Raw genomic sequence first — 17377 nt, 5'->3', positions numbered from 1 at the left:
TCTCTCATCGATGTTTCTGACTCTCTATCTCTCTCCCTTCCTCTCTGTAAAAAATCAATAAAATATATTTTTAAAAAAATTTTTTTAAAAATAAATAAAATACCACCACCAGCTGCCATTGACCAAGCGCTTAAGATGAGCCAGGCCCTTCCCTAGAGTGATCTCATTTCATCCGAAGGCCCCTTTATGGGAGCGAGACTATTAATTGTCCCCATTTCCCAGATGAGGTAACTGAGGTTTCATCATGTGTTCAGCCTCACAGCTATCCCCACCCCTGCCTGGGGGCTGACCTACCATTTCCACAAAGCAGAGCGCAAAAAGCTGAAGTTGGAAGGGTGAGGGCCTTCGAGGTGAGAGCTTCTCTGTAGTGTGTGTGTGTGTGTGTGTGTGTGTGTGTGTTTGTGTTGGGGCGGGGGGGGGGGGCCCAGGAGCTATGGCTGGGCTGTAAGTTGGCACACTACAAGGTACAGACTGGCTGAGTCACGGCACCCCCCTCCCCCTTGGGGCTGGCACAGGAGCCATCCACCCCGCACCTAAGGGCTGGCCGAGGCCATCTGCAGCTTTTGTGTTGCCAGCAGCCAGGTGGGGGCATGAAGGGGCCTCCAGCCTGGGTGCCCCCTGCTGGCCAGGCTCCCCATCCCTACCCCCCAAGGAGGATCCTTTCCATCCCTTCAAGGTTCCGAGGTGCTGCTGTTTGCCTTGTGCAGGGGGTGAGGGTGCCCCCGCTGCAACACCTCCCCCTACTCCCTGCTGGACGCCCCCATCGGCAGAGCCGCCTGGAGAGATCACAGGCAGCCACATGAAAGGGAATTTTTCCCAGGCAGAGATGGAGTTGAAAGCAGCCTCCCACCTCCCCCGCCTGCCCCCGCTGTGCCAGGCCAGGCTGCTGAGCTCCTGGTGCTGGAAAGGAGCTTGTGGCACACGGGAAAGGGTTGAGGGTCAGAACCCCAACCAACATGGCTGCTTTTCCCCTCCCAGAAACGATAGAGCCGTCCCATGTCCCTCACCTCTGCCCACGCAGCTTCAGAAGTAGCTCCTTCCGTCATCCCCAAAGCCCTCACCCACCTGAAGCCAGGCCCCACATCTTCCGGAAGTCCTTCCTCAAGCCTAGCCTGTCTCAGGCCGGCTCCAAGCAGCTGGGTGGGAAGAATGCCTCCCTTTCCAGTGGATGGTAGGCCTCATCCTGCAGCCAGCCTCTGTGATGTGCAGGGTGGGGGGTGTACAGCAACCATCTCTTCTGGTTCAGGCTGCCCTGGCCTAGACCATGAGGCTCTGCGGGTGACTTCCCGTCATCTGACCTCTGAGGTCCCAGACAACCTTGTGCCAACAAACTTTCTGGGGGTGGGGATAGTCACAAGAGACAAAGCCAGGGATACCCTAGGCCCCAGTCCAATAGCCCTCAGGCCTAAAGAGGGGTCCGTGTGTGTGTGCTGGTTATGAACCCTGGGGACTCATATCAGTGGTTGGGGGAGCACTAGATCCCTGCAAGTAAGAAGTGATAAGAACCTGAACGGGCAGCTCAAGCCCCACCCCCAGGACTGCTGGCTGCTTTGCACTGATCAGGTGCTGTTGACTTTAGATGAATAGAGAAGGTGGCCCCAGGTGAATGAAAGTCCCTGGAGGTTCCGGTTCTGAGGCAGGGGTACAATCAGGCAGGGGAGGTGCTCCAGTACCAGCCACTGCCAGATTAATAACATTTCCATCCTGTCATCCAGGCTGGCTGCTCCTGCTTGCACCCCGCCTTGTGTATCCAGAGGGCCTCACTTCCCAAGAGATCCCACTCTAAATGTCCCTGGGTGATTCTTCTTCTCCCCCAAGGTGGTCCCAGACAATCCCTGCCCAGCAGCAGCCCCCCAAACCCAAGAGCAAGAAGCCAGCGGTGCTCCATGACACAAACATGCATTCGTTTTATTCACAAAACAGCCTGGTTTCCTAAAACAATACAAACAGCATGTTCATCAGCAGGAAGCTGGCCATGGGCAAGAGGGCCCAGGCCGAAGGGGACCCCCCTGGGCACCCACCCCCACTGGCAGGGGACCACGCAAAGAAGCCCTTTCTTCTGTCGCCATCAGCCAGGCCGGAAAAAAAAGGACTTACTTTCTCTAAGGGAAGTAGCCACGATCACGATCAGAACTATCGAGACATGGGCTCCCCAGATCTCAATGAATAAACAAACAGAACTTTCATTTTTGCAAAATCATTGTTGGGGTGGGGGACCCCATTGTGGGGACTGTGGGTGTAGCACGCCTGGCCTGGGCCTGGGGGTTGGGGAGTCTTCTCCCTCCCCCTCCGTGAGCTCCTCAAGGCAGCTCTGTCCACGTGGATGGATACAGAGGGGCTTCAACACGGCGCCATCAACATTCTCTTTTATAAACGCGAGTGGGTTCTCCAGGCAAACTATGCACTATTTCATGGTCAGAAAGAATCAAAGGAAGTTTAAATGAGGGTGGAGTTAAACTGTGCTAAATTACAGTAGTGCTTATTAGTAACTAGATTTCAAAAGGTTACAGAAATTTACATTCTCTACACAAAACTGCATCTCCTGCACAGACAACATCGACATCGACACAGGAAGGAAACTGATTGTCCATTCTTTGCCCAGGAAGTCTCGGTACTTTATAGATTCGTCTTTACCTCTTTTTTGTTGTTGTTCTTCCGAAAAAGCAGTTAAATTTTTTTCCTTTTTCTTTTTATACTAGGGACGTGGAGATGTTAAAACGACAACAAAAAATATATATATATAAAAACAGGAATGAAATCTGTGAGAGAATATTTTTGGTTCTAAAGATGGGTGCATCCGTTTGTCTTCGCCCGAATCCCTTGCCGGAGACCACACGAGCAGTGACATTGCACGGAGAGGGCAGCTTTGGGTTCCCGCCGCCGTCACTGAAACCACCGGAAGGCGGCTCCCGTCGGAAGCATCACCTTCTGGCGGGGGCGGGAGACAAAAACAAGGAGAGAGTTCAGTCAGGGTCCGGCTGGGTCTGGCGCAAAGATGTTCCCCGTGGAAGGTCTCATGGCGGAGGGATGGGCATAGAGTAAAGGCAGCCACCCTGTGGAGTTCCTGCCCTGGCCAGGCCAGAGGAGGAGCCTGGAGCACTGGGTCGCTGCAGGGCCTGGAGCACCTTGAGGCCTCCTGAACCACTGTGCCCAGGAAGCCTCCTTCCAGACAAACATCCCTTCCCCTGGTCCAAAGGCCACAAGCACCAGGCGGCTGTGGTGCACCTGGGAGCTGTGTGCAGGTTTCTGTCGAATGAGCTTACGTGTAAGCGTGCACTGAACACATATATGGATGGACGCCTTGAGCTCTGCTACGGTGTGTAGCGTGTTTGGAGCTGTGGTGGGGAGAAAGGATACTTGCTATGTTTATTAAGAGGCTACGTGTATGTGCACTGGGCAGGGGTGTGTGTGTGTGTGTGTCTACAACAGACGAGAGTGGGTGCCTTTGTGTGCATATAGGTGTATTCTCTGGGCAGGAGAGCAGATATATGAGGTTTGGGGCTCAGGGGGTGGGTAGCCACGGCTGAGATGCCATTATTGTTTTCCAACCATTCTGGACATTTGCATCAAACCCACTCAGAAGGGTGGGGCCAGGGCAGGGGCAGCAGGCAGAAAAGATACTTTTATACCCAGGCCTGGCGCCACAGCTGGGCTGACACAGCTGGGGAACAGGGACAGGCCTAGCCTTGAGGCAGAAAGAGAGCAATATGGGAACCATTTGGCCTTCTTTAAGCCAATCCCATAGTGGACAGGCCTTGCCCACACCCCAGGCTCACCACCTAACTCCAGGCCCATAGGTTCCTGGTCATTGGCTGTGCAACCAGACTGATCTTGGGGCCTCAAGGCACCCCAAATATGTCAATGAAGTGTCTAGAACCAGGGTTTTTCCAGGCTTCAGAGCAGGGCTGCCCGCACTGGAGCTGCTCTATCCTTGAGTGGCCTTGGGGGAAAGGCGAGGCTCTGAAGGGACAAGTGATAGAGTTACCTTAAAGCCACAGGGTCCATGGGACAGAACCCTGTCAAATGGGACGGGGGAGAGTCCCAGAATCTTAGGTCACAGACGGGAAGCTTTAGGACATGTCTGAAATTTGGGAAGTTGGGATGTGTGTGGGAATCTCAATAGCTGACCCAGAACTCCTGGGGGGCCTGGCTGGGAAGGCGAGGCCCTTGCCTGGAGTTTCATGCTTGCCTTGCAAACTACAACCTAATGGGATGTCAGGATGTGGCTCTGATGTTGGGGGCAGTGAACTGGTGTCTCAAAGACTGGCCTAGAACCCCAGAGCCCAGGGACTGGGCATCCCCCAGGCCCTCACCCAGGCAGGAAAGGTGGGGCTGGGGGTGGGTTTGGACTGCCAGACAGACACAAGAGCCCACACACCTCCCTCTAAGGCGCCGTTACCTCCAGAGCAGCGGAAGGCTTCTTTTTGAGTTCCTCACATTTTCTGAATTTGCAAATCTGATGGCCAGTCTTTCGGTTCCTACAACTGCTGCACTGCTCGCAGTTGATGCGCCGCCGGCAGGGCGGGCACATGCCGCAGCGTTTCCGCTTCTTCTTGCCTGAGCTGATGGCGGAGGCCAGCTCGCCCTGCATGGGGTACTCGGCCAGGCCTGCCATGTGCAGCGCACTCTCAGCCAGGAACACACCCGCCGGGGTCATGATGAAGAGGCCTGGGTTGATGGGGAAGGTGCCCAGGTAGGGGAAGTCGGACTGGCCATTGAGGGCTTCGGCACCTGCCACGGCCTCCATGTCGGGCAGGCCCGCACCCGCCTCGCTCATCAGCGGTAGGTGCTCCTGCACCACGCGCTTTAGCATCTCCGTAGACTGCGCGAACTGCTGCAGCGTCAGCTGTCCTTCAGCTGCTAGCTCCGTGGCCCGCTCAGCCTTGCTCAGCAGGCTGGCCACAGCACCACTTTTGTGCTTTGAGGTAGGGTTGCTTTTGTCCACAGCCAAGGCTGCGGCCAGGTCGTGCCCATTGGCCAACAGGGAGGCAGCAGCTGCGGCTGCAGCAGCCTTGTCGGCAGACTCCCCACCCATCATGCTGCCACCGCCACCGCCCCCACTGCCCCCAAAGGAAGAGTAGTGGGAGAGAGGGCGGGAGCGGCGCAGGCTCTTGTTGAGGGGTTCGCTGATGATGCCGCTTTTGTTCCGACGTTCGGGGGGTGGTGCGTCATCGGCCACGGAGGCTGGTGCAGCAGTAGCCACCGCTGCACTCTTGTTGGCCACTCCTGCCTTCGGGCCACTGCCACTGCCACTGCCGCCATTGGTGGTGTTGCTACTGCCACTGGTGTCCTGGGAGCCACTACTGAGGCTCGACATGGTGGGGCCGAGGCCCAGGCCCGGGTGCTGGGGGAGCCTGCCAACTGTGGGAGTCCTCAGACAAATGCTGGGCCCTGCTGCCCACAACAGAGACGCCTGGAGGGCCGCGATGCTCAGGGCAGGCACATGGTCAGCTGTTCACGTGGAAGTGTCTTCACTCTGTCAGGACAAGAGGATACAGCGTCAGAGCAGCGGTAAGCATCTCCTCTACCACCGCCACCGCCACCGCCAGTATCTAACAACCACGAGGCATTTAATAAGTGCCAGCCCGCGCCCATAGGTAGGATTTTTAAACTTGTATTATCTCAGTTAAGACTCACAAGAACCCTATGAAGTAATGACTAGTAATATCCTATTTTATAGATGAGGAAGACAAGGTTTAAGAGAATTGACTAGCCTATGGATGATAAATGAAGTGGCTCAGCCAGAACTGCCTTGCTCGGATCTGGGAGACCTGATGGAGGCAGGCAGTCCTTCCTGGGCTGAGAGCTGGAGATGTTCATCGAGCTTGGGGAGATTATAAAGTCACCTTCTACTTCCTAATCTTCCTTCCCTGGCCCAACTATGGAGGAGTTGGAACAGCCTCCGAAGGGTAGACCAACAGAAGGTGTAGACCAAAAAGTGTGGGAAGCTGCCCCTGGATTTTCATTGGATATTCCTATCACATCAATGATGTCAAGGCTCTGGTAAGTCCTGCAGGTAAAGAAACAGTTTGCTGTTGTTTAACAGAATTTGCCAAATAAGAGCTCAGAAACCTTATTTCAAGGAGCATGTATCCTGCTACAGGGCAGACAGGATACTGTGCCAGAGGACAAGCCTTCACCTGCAAGAGTCGGGGGGACACACGTGTGCACACATCAGCACACACTTCCTTCTCACTCTCAAACCACAGACCCCACTCTTATCTCTACTCAGGCCTCACTGCTGTGTTCCAGCCTGACTTCCAGATGGACCTGGGCTGTGGGCAGGAGGGACCTCTGGCTGGTGCAAGTTGGAACTGAGATTAGGTGTGACCCTTCCCAGGACAGAGCCTGTTCTGCTCAGGCCCCAAGACGAAGGCACATGAGCAGCCGGGCTCCTTGGCCAGGAGCTCTGGGAGGAACTATTCCAGATGGAGCGGAGTGGCAGTTTCCTCATCAGCCCTGGCTCTCTAGCATTCCTTCCCTGTCTGCTTGCCTTGGCCTAGCAACCCCCAGAAAAGAGGCGGGAGGACAGGGCTCAGCCTAAGCAGCTGGTGGATCAAGGGGGAGGCACACATCTGGCTGGGCCTGCCCCGCCCTGGCCTTGGGGGCGGCACACACTGCATCTTTGTCCCCAGGCAACCCCACCATCCCCCAGTCACGGGACTCGGTGTGTCCCAGGAGGTCATCTAGTCCAACCCTCTGCACAGACAGAGGAAAATCGAGACCCCAAGCAGGCAGGGCCTCTGCCCCCAGACTGCTAAGCAGTGGTAACGAGGAGGAGCAAGTGTAGGAAAGGGAAACCCTTATCTCCAGGGTGAGACAAATGGCAGGCATTAGTAGAAAGCCAGGCACTCTTTGGCCTGCCCCAGTGGGCACCAGCCCACTGAGGCTCCTTCCTAGTGAAAGTAGATGAATGGTGAGGAAGAGCTGGGCAAGCTGGCAGATTCCACCAGGACAAACCCAGGAGGGCCTGTCCAGGCTGGGCTTCAGGTGTCACAGACGTCAGAGTTGTAGTAAGAGAAAGAGGGTCATATATCCCCAAGGATAGCTTTGCTCCACCCTACCTCCTAAGGGCCAAGCCCAGGCTAGCTCTTCGGCCTCTCTCCTCAGAGGTCAGTATCCCTCCAGGCACCAGTGACCCTGGCTAGGTGTTGGGGACTAGGGCTAGCGAGATCAGGCCAGAGACCATCACCACAAGTCAACTCACCGAGCTCCTGCCCATCTGAGCTCAACTACCCAGCCCCAGACGACATTCCTAGCAGCCCGACAGGAGAAGGCAGGCGCCCGAGGGTTGGAGAGCTGGGGAGGGGAGCAGTCTGTGCCCTAGCCCCTGTGCGCATCCCCCCCCCCCCCCACGCCTCTGCGGCCTGCTGGCTGGTGGCAGAAATCGATAGCGGCATTAACTCTGCTCTTGCTCTACTCACCCCCCCACCCTCCCCCACCTCCCAGCTCCAGGATCTGGCTCTGCGTGCGGGGCTGGCAGGTCAATTAGAAGTCAGCTCCCTCCAACACAGCCCGGCCTGCGTTCAGGGCTGGTGCTCTGGCTGAACCTCCCTGCTTTGTCTCCATCCTGAGTCTCATGTGGTGGGGACCAAACCTCATGTTCTGTTCATCTCTGGCCCTGTCTTTGAATCCCTCTTTAAATCTTCCATTTTTCTGTCTTTTCTCAGGGACTACCCTCTCCCAGCCCCCCAGGTCCTGGGACATGCTGAGCTCAGGAACCGAGGACGTGATATGTCATTGAACAGGTGCTGCAGGCAGAACACTGTGGTTTCTCAGCCACAGCAACTGAAGGTGGGGAGCACACAAGGGGAACTGGCATGCAGGCTCACTACCTTCAAACCCCAGAGTGGGCAGACACCAACACTTAGTCCCCAAGTCCTGGTCCCTTAGACGGTCCAAATCTGCCCCTCTACCTGGCTCATCCCCTCCTTCAGACCCGGGAAAAGCTGATGCCCTGGTCTCAGTGGACCCCTGACCACAGGGCCTGTTTGCTCTACTCGTGGAACGGGAGGACATAAGAGAAGGCCATCTCCCAGGCCCCAGCCTTCTACTGCAGGGCACACAGCAACCCTTCCCAGGCCAGGAAGGGCCTGGCAGTGCCAAGGCAGCAGGGGAGGAGCTGGGGCTGCGTTGAAGCGGAGCGGGAATGAGCGGGAGGGAAAGCTGGCGGGCAGGCGGGCGGCGGCGGGCGCATCCATCATCGGCCCTGCCAGGAACGCATCCAGCCCCCAAAAAGAAATACTGCGCCTGAGGAGGGACAACAAAGGGCTCCGTTTCATCAGCAATGTGGAGCCAGCGCCCCGCCGCCCCGCCAGGCGCGGTCAGCCCACAAAGGACCCCTTTGTCCATGCAGGAGCCGGGCCGGCCAGGAGCTGGGACCAGGGGCTGACGGGCGGGACAGAGCCCGAGGGGGGTGCAGGGGGGTGGGGGGATCAGTCTTAGAGAGCTGGGGGGCAAAGGGGAACATGGGGGCTGAAGAACAGAGACAGGTGGTGGGGACAGAGGATCATGAGACAGAGAACTGAGGGGTGGGTCCGAGAAAGGAGGGCTTGAGAGGATACGGCACATGGTGGAGGCGAGGGGACACAGCATCACAGAAAGCAGAGGAGTGGCCAGGCTCAAAGAGACCCAGCGCACCAACCCGGGTCTGAGCGACATGGAGGCAGAGCCCTGAGGGGAGAATCCCAGACTTGGGGACCTGGGGACCAAGAGAAAGCAATTGGTCATACCCATGGGAGAGGAAGGTAGAGGGGGAGGTTTGGGGGAGCCCAGATGAGATCCACTCCCTAGGGCCCCAGCCCGCTCTGGCCGGAGGCCTCAGGGCTTGGCCATGGGGACCAATCTCTTGTGGGTTCAAGTTCACTCGCTGGGCTGGGAAGAGAGAGAGTCAAAGCTGGGGCCACTCTCCTGTCAGTGGGCCACCTCTTGTCTGTGACCCCAGACCCTGGTCAGCCCCAGAAGGCAAAGACTCTGCCTTCCTCTACCCAGCTCCCTTAGTGACACAAAGGCTCCCTTACCTAACCAACCCTATCAGCTAGCATTTACTGAGCACTTACTGTGTCCCAGGCCCTGTGCTCTTATGTTTTACATTCTTCTCTCCCTCCTTGACTCCTTTCCAGAACCTGGGAAACAGGAACTTTTAACCAGTTTTAGAGATGAGGAAATTAAGGCTCAGAGAGATTTGAGCTGTCAGGACAAGGTCAAACAGCTGGTGCTGTTTGGGGTAGAACTCGAACCCAGAGCTCAAGTGTTAGTTGCCACCCTGCTCTGGCGACTGCCTTTGCTCACCTGGGCAATTGACAAGAATAATCCAGAGCAAGGTGACCCAGCTACCCCGAGACTGCCTCCATCTCCCAGAGTTGTTACCGTGCCTGTCACCTTTACGTGGTCAGGGGGTGAGCTGTCACAGACCCCCAGGGGAGTACCCCCACCTGGGGGGCTTGGAAATACCCAGGCAGGAACCCAGAATGCTGGGCCAGTGACAACATAATGCCAACTGACAATGAGGTCACCAGAGGTGGTAGCTGTACCTTCACCCCACCCTCAGCCCCAGAGGAACCAGGATTCACCCCCAATAGAGCTCTGTCTTAAGCTTCTCAAGCCAGACAGCAGGGGGTGGGGCACGGGGGCACCGTGGCGAGGGATGGTACTGTCTGCATGTAGACGTGCACGCAGGTGGCCCACAGTGAGACGTTCTAGTGCTCAGTTACACACAGCCCCCAACCGACCCAATAGCAGCCCCATGCCCTGGGCTGCTGAAGACAGGAAGGACACAGACCTTCTGGAAAAGGGCGCAGGAGCTGGGCCACCCAATGTGAAACAAGAGCAAGAAGGGAACCGAGTGGGGCATGGGATGAAGGGCCTTCCTGGAAGAAGGGACCAGTAGCCTGTGAGTTAAGGATAAAAGAGAGGTTACCAGGGGGGACACAAGCCTGAAAGGGTTCCTAAGAAATGGAGAAGTGGCTGTGAGAATTTTTTTTTATTGCTTTACTGAGATATAGTTAATATACTATAAAAATCAGCCATTTATAAGTGGCTAAACAATTCAATACTTTTTCATAAATTTACAGAGTTGTACAATTACCACTACCACGAGCAGAGTGTGAACAAGGGGCCAACCCTCCCTCCCTCCCTCTCTCCTTCGCTGGCTGGAACAGCCTCCCAGCTGTCCCTTCTGCTGAGGTAAGGCCTCCTGGAGGAGGCTGCATTTCAGTGGGGACTTCAGGGCCCTGCAGGGGAGCCAGAGCTGCCATAGGCCGGGCAAGCCAGCTTTGCAGACTTTCATACCCTGGCTCAGCCGTGGGCAAACTATGGCCCGCAGGCAGAATGAATAAAACTAAAAAAAAAAAAAAAAAAGACCGTACCCTTTTATGTAATGATGTTTACTTTGAATTTATATTAGTTCACACAAACACTCCATCCATGCTTTTGTTCCGGCCCTCCGGTCCAGTTTAAGAACCCATTGTGGCCCTCGAGTCAAAAAGTTTGCCCACCCCTGCCCTGGCTCATTGCAGTACCCTTCCCCCATAGTTCCACGCTCACTCCTGGCATCCCTGTTCCACCCTCTTAGACTCCTCCACCCACCTTGGTGGGCTGGTCTCCTTGGCCTCCAAGGGAGGCGAGATGGACAGACAGACTGATGGAAAACTGGCCAGTGGTGGCAGGCAGTAAGTAGACCACAGGCTATGGTGGTTGAACTGAGCTGAGCAATTGGGTGCATGTGTGTGTGTGTGTGTAGGGGGAGGGGGGGGGGGTCCGTCTCTGATTTCCATGATTCAGCCTGGGGAGTTTCCAGAGGGAACAAAAGCCCCACTCAGGCCCAAGGAGATGCCCATGGGACACTGGTCTTGGAGGCTGGGAGAAGTGCAGACCTGGCCAGAGAGCAGAGCACAAGTCCAGCTACGAATGGACACACATACAAGGACACATTGACCATTCCTAGCACCTAGCAGATGGCCTGGGGTGGGACATGCCCTCAATACACTAGGGTCTCCCCAAGACTACTACCCCAAAATTGACTGCCAAGAACAGAACAGGGGGCTGCAATCATGTTTCCTGGATTCCACATCCCCTGACACTCTTATGCCCCTCCTCCCAGGGCAGGCACAACCCCCTGCCTGGGGACAGAAACAGGCTCCTGAGAAAACCCCAGGAGTACATAGGCTCTGTGCTTCCTCACAGAACTCCCAAAAAGTTCTGGAAGAGGGGATCAGCCTATTTCATGGATAGGAGGCCCAGGAGGTATACCCTGACCTGGGGCTCGAGGGAGTGAGGTGCAGAGCCCGGGACACCTCCAAAAGACAAGGCCTTCCTCAACAGCCAGGTTCCTTCTCTGGACGAGTGAAAGGATGAGGAGGGGTCTTCCTTGCAGTGTGACCTTGGCCGATGGCCTCTGAGCCAATTTCCCCATCTGTAACATGGGACCGTGTAGGTAAGAGCTAACATGAGTGAGGGCCTCCCTGTGAGCCAAACACTGATCATTCCTTGTCTCACTGAATCCTCATACGTACTTTCTTAAGGATTATTATTGCCCCTTTTAGAGCAGTTAATTTGATAAGCAGTTATGATGTAGAGAAAATGATGCCTTCCCCATTGAAAACCACCTGGACCTTAGCTAACGTTTTGCAAAGTGGTGACATCAGCCTGGAACCAGAGCCCATACACGTGCTTAGGACCTCCCTGCTTGTGGGTCTCACTACTAGGCAAGCCAGGGAAGGCCAGTTCAGACACTTGGCCCAAGGAATTGGGGGGGGGTCAGTCCTTCTGCAGTTTGCGGGGGGGTGTTATGACTGGCAAGGGGACTGGAGTCCTGAGGTCTAGGTTTGTGCCTCCATCTTTTCCTTCCCCGTTAACTGTGACCAAACCTTTCCCCCACACTGCACCCCAGTTTCCCATTGTAAAATGGAGAATGGTTCTTATTCTTCATCCCAAACTGCAGGAGTCATGATTCCAGAGGGGGAAGGAGGTAGAGAATACAGGAAAAAAAAAAACACAAAAAACACTCCAGAGTGTGACAGGGTCATTCTCCAAATCCTAACAGTGATGGCGAACCTATGACACGCATGTCGGAGGTGACACGCAAACTCATTTTTTTGGTAGATTTTTCTTTGTTAAATGGCATTTAAACATATAAAATAAATATCAAAAATATAAATCTTTGTTTTACTATGGTTGCAAATATCAAAAAATTTCTGTATGTGACACAGCACCAGAGTTAAGTTAGTGTTTTTCAAAATGCTGACACGCCGAGCTCAAAAGATTCGCCATCACTGTACCTAGGAGCGCCCCAGAGAGCCTAAATTGGTCCTTGATTGGTGATCTACAGCTACGGAAACTGAGGAATAGAGAGAAGGGTTTGGGGTTAGGTCATAGGGTTGGGACTAAACCCCAGATGATATGAGACTTATTGGGGTGAGCAGCATCCAGCCCCCTCCTGCCTCCATCTTCCCAGATGACGGCAGGCCCTAATAATGAGTGCATACTCTCTGCCAGGTGCTAAGCATTTTACTCACTGAATTCTCTCTATAACTTTAAAATTATTATCCCTATTTACAGATGAGGCAACTTAGGTTTCGGGAAATAAAGTCACCTGACTAAGGTCACCAGGTCTGCCTGAGGTCACCAGGTCAATTCGTGGCAGAGCCAGGACCTGAAACCGGGTCTGTGTGACTACAGGGCCTGGCTCTCCAACACTGGCCAAAGGCTCTGAGGCACACGGAGGAGGGATTTGGGCTTTTCAGCTCTCAGTCCAGGGGAACCCTCTCTAAGTTTCCCATGGGTCCTGGCTCTCGGGCTCTGGTCAAAACACGTTAGGGCACTGTTGTAGCAAAGTCTGCAGCTGTACCCTAAGGCCCAGGAAAAGGCAGGGGAAGGGGCTGCGGGTGGGCCGGACAGGCCAGGCTGGGCCAGAGCTCCGGGCATTCCGGCGGCCTCCGCAGGAAGCAGAATGGGACGGAAACCGGCTCCTGCCTCCTCCCCCAGAATCCTGTGGGCAGCCCAGCCGGGCGCACAGAGGCCCTCTTTGTGCCTGCCCCAACCCGCCACCCGCGGCTGGCCCAGGGTTTTGAGTTTCCTGGGGGGTGGGGGCCCTGCCCCTGCTAAACCTCCAGCTACCTCCCCCTCTGAGGGGCGGTCACAGCAGTCCACAGCTGGAGGAGGAAGTGAGAGGATGGCCAGGGATACCCCAGAGACCCTCGGGGGCCTGGAGTCTGCCCACATCTCATCCCCCCAACACATACACACCCTAATCAGGAGCTGGAGGTAAGGCAGAAGGTCCCAGAGACAGTGCCTGAAAGGCCTCCCCCAAGCCTGCCCTTGCTGCTGGTAGCCACCAAGCCCATCATGACGCCCTCTGGGACCCCATCCCACTCCATCTTGGTGCTCTGGGGCTCAGGGTGGTATGCATAAGGAGTCTGGCCATGTGGGTAGAGCAGCCATCTGTCAACTGCCATTTCCCACTGTCCAGGGGCTTCCTGGAAACACAGAGCACATCAAGGGGGAGGTGTCAAGCTCCCTTCATCATTTCAGGGGACAAAAGCCCCTTGGGTGGCATAACTGTGCTCAAGGAACACTAGGCCCCAAGGAGTGAGCTCGGGTCGGAGTATTGGGCGGAGCAGCACTATGGACAAGGATAGCTATGTGTGTCCGCCCGGGAGGTGTGCCCGACACCTGTGCATGCTGTGTGCATACGTGTGTCTGTGGTGCCTAGGTGCATGTGGGCTTCAGCATTGATGTGTACATGCAGCTCAGATACCAGTGTAGTCTGTAGAGGCCTTTGTGTGACCTCCCTGTGTAAAAGTGAAACGTGTGCCATCTACACTGGTGATGTACCTGAGTGCCCGAGAGTATGTGTGCAAGTATAGTGGTTTACACGGTGGACAGATGTTTGTGGGTTCTTCTGGCCTGTGGGTGTCAACACATCTCTGCCACGTGTACACCAGTGTGTGTGTGTGTGTGTGTGTGTGTGTGTGTGTGTGTGTGTACTGTGAGTAGTATCGGGGCTTCTAAGGGGTCTGGGATGTGAGTCTGAGGCCCGACTGGGCTGGGGATGATGCAGACAGGAACTGATGCCAGGTGCTGGGGCCCCTATGGAAACAGGAAGCTGCCCACAGGTGCACTGGGGCTGTGGTGAGGCTGGCTCCACCCAGCTTCAGTTTGTCCCCCTGAGAAACCAATCCAGGGTTCCACTAGCCTGTCACAGCCATGAGGGAGGCACCTGCCTTGTCTGCATTCAAACCCCAACAGCTCTGGCCAGCGTCTCTACCCGCCTGCCTGGCCTGAGCATGAAAAAAAAACACTGGAAAACAAAAGCCCCCAGACCGAAGGCCCTCCCTGCAGAGGCGCGGGGGAGGCAGGCAAGAGGCGGGAGGCGGGAGGCTGAGGAGGAGGGAGGTGTCGCTGCCCGCCACAGCCCCGGAACACAAAAATAATGAGGCGAGAGGGGCCGTGGGGCCGAGCCGGCTGGTTCCGGAGTCGCTATCTGACCTTGACAGATGCCACAGCTGGGCGCCTGGAGAGGAGCTGCAGCCACAGCGCTGCAAAATCCCCCTACCCCCCTCCGCCTCCCCCAGGCCAGGTCGATGGAGGTTCAGGCAGGCCCCAGCCACAGGAAGCCACCCCACCAGGTGGGAGCGGGGAGACCTGAATGGGTCCCAGTCAGGGGTGAGGGTGGGGGTGTGGGAGGGTATGGAGACAGGGGAGTGGGGGCAGGGCCACTGCAGGGCAGGGAACGAGGTCTCCTGAGGGTGCCCTGGTCCTCAGGTATGGCTCTACATATCAGAAACACACACAGTGTGATGTTGTGCCCGTGTAACTGTGAGGCGGAGGTGTGTGGGGAAGGGAAGTAAACTGTGAGTGTGACAGAATCAAAGATCATACTTCGGTGTGTCTTTGGGGTTCACACAGGCTGGGGAGATGGGCTGATGTCCCTGAAACGGTGTGGCCACATCGCACAGGGGTGGGCACTGATAATTCCCCTGCCCCCTTCCAGAGCCACAGCTGTCCTGGGGGGGCAAGCCGTGCTGGGGGTCGGGGGGGGGGGCAAAGAGAGACACAGGCCCCACCACCAAGTTCTTCCATGAGCAGCCAGACCAGTGCCTGGTCTCCCCTCTCCCAGGGTGGCAGTGGAACCCAGCACGGCATCAGCGAAGGGCGTGGGGTAGGGCACCGCCACTCCGGGGACACCAGTGAGGGGTTGGGGTGTGAGCTGCAGGAGGGGATGCTGCGCTGGAGGTGGATTAGCAATTCCGAGCACTGGCTGCATAATTAAAAAATCATTACGGGCAGGCGGGCAGAGCCCAGCTCATGCTCAGAGCGGGCGGGGACACTGCCATGGCGCTCCCCCTCCCACCGCTTCCCCCGAGGAAAAATCCCACCTGCTAATATAATTATGGAAAAACACAAGCACAGAAATTCGGTTTCAGCAAACAACGTGCCTGAGTGCCCAGGGCCTGCCTGGCCCTCAGCACAGAGAGCAGGCTGGTCACTGGTGCCCAGCTCTCTTGGCACGGAGGCCGGCCCTGCTGGGTCCACATCCAGCCCCTGACCTCACCTCCTCGGCAGCCCCCAAGAGAGGGGAGTGGGGGGCAAACGAAACCTCAACTCCCCAGTCCAGAAGAGAGTCAGCCCTGATAGTTTACAAACGGGGAAACGGAGGTGAGCAACCTGTGAGAGATCACTCTGTCGGTGGCAAAGCTGGGAGGAAGAGTTGGATCCCGCTGCACCCAGCCACCACCTCAGGCGCTCACCGCCCGCACCCCGCCCCTCCCCGCGTCCCCCAGCTTCCATCTCATCAGTTCTTCTCCCCCCTCCACTCTCCCCGGGATGAGCGGGATGAGCGTCTCTCTCCCGGAGACTGAATGGGCCTGTCCAAGCCATGTACCCCGCCATTACCCGGAGCCTACACGAACCGTACCCCACAGTGGGGCCCCGGGCGCCCCAGCCGCCCTCGTTCAGGGACAGGGAGTCCTGGTTGTCTGGGTTAAGCTGGGCGAGCAGAGCTGGCTCCCGCCCGAGGAGCGCGGCCAGCTCTGGGTCACAGACCCCAGAAGGGCAGGCACAGCCGCCATCACCTCGGGCCGGCGCGGGCGGCGGGGAGGGGAGGGGAAGGGAGGGGAGCGGCCCTAATTAGCCGGCCTGGGACCCGGGCGGGCGGGCGGGCGCCGGGCGGCAGACGCAGCAGCAGCCGCCGCCGCCGGGGCGCGCAGGCACGTCCGTGGCCGGCCGGAGGCGGCGGGGAGCCGGGGGGCGGCGGGGAGCCGGGGGGCGGCGGGGAGCCGGGGGGCGGCGGGGAGCCGGGGGGCGGCGGGGAGCCGGGGGGCGGCGGGGAGCCGTGGCGCCCTGCGATGCGGTGGGACAGGAGGCCTGGGAAGGCCGGGCGAGGAGATTCCGCACCGGGCGGGCCTGCCTCCCCTCATGCCTGGGTGCCACCAGGCACAGCAATTAGAGGCTTTCAAAGTTTGTCCTTAATTGGTTTCATTTTTGCCTCATAAATGATTCATGGCCCCGGAGGTCTGGGAGGCGGAGGGAGTGGCCGGGGAAATTTGGGGAGGCTTTTGCCTGGAGCCAGGCCCCCTACCTGAGGCTGGAGACCGGCACAGCCCAAGCCCAGTGGATGTTGGGCCGGGGAAGCCTTGGGCAGGTGGGATCTTCCAGCAAAAATAAAAACCCAGGCCCTCTCCTCGGGGCACTGACTAATTAGAAACTGCAACTTCTCTGCCGACCAGAATTCTGCCCAGGCCCAGAGCCACGGCAGCTGCTAGGGCCCTGGGAGCATGAATAATAATGCGACAGAAAAAAATAAAAATAAAAATAACAGTGTTAGTAATAGTAACGATGGGGAACGCTTAAGGAGTTCTTACTAAGTCCCAGGCATCCGTTATTTACTTTAATCCCCTCCCCACCAAGCACCACCAGGGAGAGGTGCCAGGATCCCCATTTTACAGATAAAGACGCAGAGGCTGGGAGAAATGAAGGCCCGCCACCTGATGTCAAAAATCCCCACTCCCTAAGCTCTCAGGAGCACAGGGCTCAAGGCTGGACACCCAGAACACGGCCTGCGGCTGGAGCAGGAGCTGCAGGCCCCAAAGAAGTCTGGGAAGTGAGCTCCTGAGGTCTCCAGGAAGACCCCAGAGGAGCCAGCAGCTCCACACCCATCTGGGCCAAGTTAGCTCTGCCCCTCAAACAACTGTAACCTTAGCTGAGCAACATGCTCACGGGGCCATCTGTACAATAGGAAAACAGGAGCCCTATAACCCACGTCCAGCACTAACTCTGTGCTGGGCATGGGATATAGAAAGATGCCATGGACCCCACCCTCAGGAAGCTCCCAGTCTGGGGGGGAAGTGGACAGACGCACACAGAGAAGGGTTACCAG

At 56.9% G+C, this 17377-nt stretch overlaps 1 protein-coding gene across 3 annotated transcripts in view; it reads right to left on the bottom strand.

Annotated features, from left to right (window-relative positions):
* Positions 1-1883: 1883 nt before the first annotated feature.
* The window catches only part of CXXC5 (CXXC finger protein 5), a 33647-nt gene continuing 18153 nt past the window's right edge, over positions 1884-17377 (bottom strand). For 2 of the 3 annotated variants that reach the window (XM_081091189.1, XM_081091188.1), the window contains exons 2-3: positions 4400-5476; positions 1884-2928 (exon numbers count right to left, since the gene is read on the bottom strand). In XM_081091189.1, the coding sequence (XP_080947315.1) occupies positions 2884-2928; positions 4400-5317 (963 nt within the window). In that variant the 5' untranslated portion in view covers positions 5318-5476 and the 3' untranslated portion in view covers positions 1884-2883. Of the gene's footprint in view, positions 2929-4399; positions 5477-16579; positions 16726-17377 lie in introns of those variants that run through there. The other variant, XM_081091190.1, reaches the window with a different exon arrangement.

The sequence above is a fragment of the Myotis nattereri genome (assembly GCF_964212035.1).
Source record: "Myotis nattereri genome assembly, chromosome: 5".
NCBI lineage: Eukaryota > Metazoa > Chordata > Mammalia > Chiroptera > Vespertilionidae > Myotis > Myotis nattereri.
Note: the sequence above shows the minus strand (reverse complement) of the source record. Positions and strands in the feature narration are given on the sequence as shown.